Source organism: Acartia tonsa, chromosome 3 (assembly GCF_053477335.1).
Source record: "Acartia tonsa isolate MP-2025a chromosome 3, ASM5347733v1, whole genome shotgun sequence".
In the NCBI taxonomy this organism is placed as follows: Eukaryota; Metazoa; Arthropoda; class Copepoda; order Calanoida; family Acartiidae; genus Acartia; species Acartia tonsa.
This window is the reverse complement of record NC_137262.1, coordinates 48,233,323-48,238,696: the sequence shown is the minus strand read 5'-3', so window position 1 is coordinate 48,238,696 and position 5,374 is coordinate 48,233,323. Positions and strand designations below refer to the sequence as shown.

At 30.7% G+C, this 5,374-nt stretch overlaps 1 protein-coding gene across 1 annotated transcript; it reads left to right on the top strand.

Moving 5' to 3' along the window:
* Positions 1–709: 709 nt before the first annotated feature.
* Positions 710–5,346, top strand: LOC145314445 (uncharacterized). The gene is made up of 7 exons (XM_080154339.1): positions 710–1,539; positions 2,068–2,310; positions 2,602–2,664; positions 2,834–3,028; positions 3,625–3,766; positions 4,060–4,179; positions 4,412–5,346. Exons 1-7 carry the CDS (start codon positions 731–733, stop codon positions 4,484–4,486), a joined length of 1,647 nt encoding a protein of 548 aa, XP_080010465.1. The 5' UTR covers positions 710–730; the 3' UTR covers positions 4,487–5,346.
* The last annotated feature ends 28 nt before the right edge of the window (positions 5,347–5,374 follow it).

The following is a 5,374-nucleotide window of genomic DNA, read 5'->3' as shown; positions in this document are numbered from 1 at the left end:
GGGAGGGAGGGGACAATTGAGTTGTTTATTACACTAGACCTCAAAGTTTTATATTAGCGTATTCTTAATCGTTGGCTCTACAACTTTGGGGACTGTTGAATTTTGATTTGTTAGTTTATATAGTTGAGTATCCAAATGTTTCAGCCACCTATTGTAATCTACAGAATGGGTAATTTTGTGTATCATCATTGGAGATTTACATTAATTTATCGGTCATTGTCTTATCCCTTTAGATCCCTAACTTTATACAATGACATAGTTTAAAATATTAATTCTAATAAAGTTTCAAGCAATGCAGTAAATGTATATAAAACAATAGGAGCTTATCGGAGATGAAGAGGCATAGAGAAACAAACAAATGCAAAGGATCAAAATTAGAACAAGATTTTCCCAAATCTGAAATTTAAATACGTTCCATTCACAATGTTTGGATGGAAAATTATGTAGTTTAAAAAAAATTTAAAAATTTACACTTAGGTACTTTCTACCCTATTTTCCCTTTTTTATATACTTATACTTCAACCATTAGCAATTTTTTTTCATTCCCTAGATTCCTTATTCAGCCAGTGAACATTGTATCCAAAAATTTATATTTCAATGCAAGAAATTTTCTAGATTGCTAGATATGTGCAAAACTTACTTGACAATTGTAAATATTTTTTGTTCTAATTTTTATTTATTTTTCATTGAAGAAAATTAAAATTTCAGATGCTGTAAAAATGTATTAAAAATGGACGCTTTAACCTTTAAACAAGACCCTTCAAATATTCTAGAACTTTTTGATTTTCATTACAATTCACATGAAAGTATTAGCTCGTTTTACACTAGATGTCGCTGCCTAGTTGCAAGTAATCTCAAGAAAAAGGGTGATAAAGTTGGAGATGACTTCATATTAGAAGATGAATTTATATCCTCTACTTTTGAAGACTTGATAATTTTATGGTGCCTTGAAAAAGTTGATCCTTGTCTACCCAAAAAAGTTAAAGAAACTTTTGGTGATGAAATCATAAATGGTCAAACTGTTAAAAATCTCATTAATCAAATTTGTGAATTTTTCTCCAAAAATAACATTTATGATGTTAAAGATCTTAACAAAGCCAACAATAATGAGAGTGTAAAAGATGAAGTTGAAAATAGACAAAACAATGAAGATCTGAAACCAGAATCCTGTGATCTAGTTGTCACTGAATTAAAAACAGAATTGGATGACCTTGACCCGTCGTCAGCAATTGTAGAGAATGGTGATTATGACATTGATGATCCAAATTATTCTGACTTCAATGAATTTGATGATCGTGATGTTGACACCAAAGATGAAACTGATGCAAATGAAACTCCAAAGCGGAGAAAGAGCAAACGAACGCACATTTGTTCCTTATGTGGTAAAGGTTTTAAAATAAAAAAGAATCTTGACCGCCATATTTATTTACACGCTCACCCGGAAGAGAGAAAAAGCGGATTGCGAAAGAAAAATGGCGGAAAACTTGAGGTTGTTTGCGACGAATGCGGTAAAACTCTAAGCAGCCAAAGACGATTAAGGTAAGAGATATAATTATTGGGAACATTAGATTATCAAATATTTTCTGATAATCATTCCTATAGAATGTTACTTTCCTCATGCACATTAGATTTAACTTTCTAATAGAAAATTATAATTTATAGGTAGACATTCTGTTAATTAAAACTATGTGCGATTTCTGGATATCTTAAATGAATTGTGTTTTTGTCAACATAGAACATAGATATTTGAATGAAAATAAAGTGCTTTAATCTACACTTTCGTATAAAAAAACATAATTCTGTTGGTTGAAATCTTTTAATATCTTGGATTAAATTGTTTAATTTGGTCAAAATTCACAAGATTTAATTTGTTAACCTATTTAGCTTCCCTTCTAAAAAGTATTTTTTACATAGACGTTCAAGTGGGTGTGTTTACCAACCCTTTAAACATTGAAACCCTTTATTTTACCACCCTCAAACATTTGAAACCCCTTATTTTACCTCCCTCAAAAAAGCTTGGACGTCTTTGTTTCTTTATATTTCTATTTTCATCTATTCTTTACCTAGAGAGCATATCAAGAACAAGCACGACCAAAACAAAACGTACAAATGCAAAGAATGTGATACAGTATTTAAAAACCAAACACAATATAAATCCCACAACGCCATAGTACACAAACAGAAGAAGGGACCAGAAATGTGCCCGGAGTGCGGCAAAATGATACATTTTAGTTCTCTGAAACGGCACAGACTGATCCATCTATCCTCGCATCGTTGTAACCAATGTGGAACAAGATGCGTGTCTCAGGAATGTTCCTAATTTAAATGTCTAAAATCTGTCTTTTTTAGCAATTCTTACTGTGCAATTTAATTGGTATTTTTAAGTTATTATACTTTCGTTAAATGTTCACATGTGGAAAAATAGTGTTAAACCTTCCTAGGACCTATGAGAAGCTACATTGTAAAGGAGAATCATATCGGTTCAGCGGTTAGCGAGATCCTTCGGTACACAGACACACACAGATCCTTTTACTTTATTATAAGGATTATCATATGACTAAAACTTAATTTTTAATTAAGAACAATTTTACTGATATAGGAGGCATTAGAAGCTCATATTAAAAAGCACCAAGAAGACCCTAATTATTGTAAAAAGAGATTAAGGAAAGGATAAAGGAATAATGAATGGATTTATAAAATGTTTCTAGCACAAGCTGCTTGATTTAAGATAATTTTTAAAAATATTTGAATGCACCTTTTAACCCTCTAGCGGTTTAAATTTGAACTAAAATATAAAGATTAATAGTTGATTCCTTTAACCCCACAAATTTAGAACTATCCAATGTGATACTTGCAAACGAAACTTTTTTGACGTTGTGGAGTATGGATCTCATGTATGCAAGCATTTTGCATGTGATTTGTGTGATATGAAGTTTGTTGTGGAGAGGAATCTGAAAAAGCACAAGAGAATCCATGCTGGGGAGACTTTTTTTACTTGTAATATGTGTGAAGCTTTGTATACAAAAAGGTCAGTTATATTTTGTTAATTAGATATTTTTTATGCCTTTTTTTTATAAAAGCTGTAACGTTTTTACGTCTTCCACTAATTCAAAAAAAAAATTAAGCTTTCTAGTCATTTCTATGGTATTTTGGACATCTAAAACGATGGTATTCAAACAGTTTGTCTGTCATTACGTCCGTTCGTGTGTTTGTTTGTTACACTTAAATATATGTCCTATAATATAAAGTAGTAAGGTTTTTATGTTGGTTGAACTTTTTAGGAAAGCTTTATAAATATTTTGGTGAGGTTTTAAGCTAACTTCCTGACCTCCCCGGCCCCTCCCCCTAGAAGCTTGGGGAAAAGTAACTATTAATATGTACAAAGGAAGAGATTTCGCGCTTTTAGTGGCATTTTTATGATTATGCTTTTGTAATTTTTTTGGTTCGTTTTTATTAATATTGAGGTGATTTTATAGGGCAATATATTTTCGATATGGTTAAAGTTTGTATGTCTTCACAAGTAAGGACAGTAATCTTTTATTTCATTTCAAAAAGGCATCATTTTTCATGGAAAGTATTCTTGTTTTATATTTTAATTCATAAGTTACAATAGATATAATTTAGGAAAGAGCTCCAAAGGCATATGAGAAATGCTCATGACCCTTCTCAAAGAAAGTATAAATGTGAAGTATGCGGGAAATGTTATCTAACAAAGAGTATTCTGGAGAGACACAAAGGAACTCATACACTTATAAAGCCATATAAAGTAAGTTTTTAAAAGCGAAGCTTTTATACAATTAGGGTCGGTCCATCCGTCCGTAACGGTTAGGTAACAGTTAGCTCTTTACAACAATTTAAATATGTTAGAATTGTCCTATAGACATCAAACTTTGCATGATGATTCCTATAACAGTATAATTTAGAATTCGCAGCAAATCTATAATCGTTACCAGAATGTCCGTACGTCCATTTAAGTCATGTTGATTTTTAACTTTTGGACAACAATTTTTGTGTATATCTGATTTTTTGAATAAAAAATATACTTTCTTATTATTTTAGTGTGATAGGTGCGGCAAAGCTTTTCAACAAAAGTCTTCCCTGGAAGTGCACATGATGAGCCACACTGGAGAGAAACCTTTCCCTTGTGTAGGCTGTGATCTCAGATTTAGAAGTTTGCAGGCATGTTCCTACATAACCTACTAATTTTGACCAATTAAAACATTTTGCTTTTCTAGACTTTGCTCATCTTTGTCAAGTTTGATTTTCTTTGATGCATTTCAAGTTTACTCCCTACATTATTATTATATGATAAATGAAATTTATACATATTTTTAATAAGTTAAACTTGGTTGATTAACCTTTTAAAAATGCAAAGTTTTTTTTTTGCTCAGATGTGTGAACATAATTTCAGGAGATGAAAAGACACAGAGAATTAAATAGATGCCGGGGTTTCAAAGCAGAAGATCTCACTAAAGCTGAAAGTTAGATCAACAATTTTTTCGGTTATTAACATACATTTTGATGATTTTTTTACAGATAAGAATCTTAATTACTAAAGTAGTCAGTCATAAAAACAGTTATTGACCTACCCCACCAGTATAGTAATTTAACTTATCTATTTATTTCATCTTATTTATAAGTCTAAGTCATAATATATTTGTTAAAATTACATTTCAGATTAAAAATGTATAGTAGTAATTAAAAATATAAAAATGGAACTAACACAAGAAAATTTAAAATTAAAAGAAGAAAGCAGCAATATTCTAGATCTATGTGATATACAATATAAATCGACAGAACCTATAATAAGCTTCTACACAAAGTGTAGATCTTTAATAATTAACATATTAAAGAAGAAAGGGGAAAGATTTGATGACATTGAAATTTTAGAAGATGAAATTTTAACCCCAACATTAGATGAATTTATTGTCTTATGGTGCCTTGAAAAAGTTGATTCTAGCCTTACTAAAGATATCAAACATACTTTTAGTGATAGCATTTTTCATGGTGGATCTATATTAGGCCTTAAAGATCAATTATTTGATTTTTTTTCAAATCACAGAACTAGTAAAGATGATAGTACAACAGTTAAGGATGAAAATAAAACTGCAACAGTTAAGGACACATCTGATTCTTTTAAAAGTGAGAATTGTGAACTGGTTGTGACAGAATTAAAGACTGAACTTGATGACTTGATAACCACAGGAATGTAGAGACATTTAGCATAAAAAAATCCATAAATAGCCTATAAGTTTTTTTTATTGTTTTTATATTTGTGTAACTGATAAGATAATGTTTATTTCCTCATTTTTTCCCTCTACCCTCCCCCCCCCCCCCCTATTAGCAGGGGATCCCAAGCAGAATATGCTCGCCT

Coding starts and splice junctions, on each gene's coding strand:
- LOC145314445 (XM_080154339.1), top strand. CDS start 731: ATGGACGCTTTAACCTTTAAACAAGACCCTTCAAATATTCTAGAACTT. Junction 2,311..2,601: donor ACAAGATGCGTGTCTCAGGA/ATGTTCCTAATT, acceptor ACTGATATAGGA/GGCATTAGAAGCTCATATTA. Junction 3,767..4,059: donor CACTTATAAAGCCATATAAA/GTAAGTTTTTAA, acceptor TTATTATTTTAG/TGTGATAGGTGCGGCAAAGC.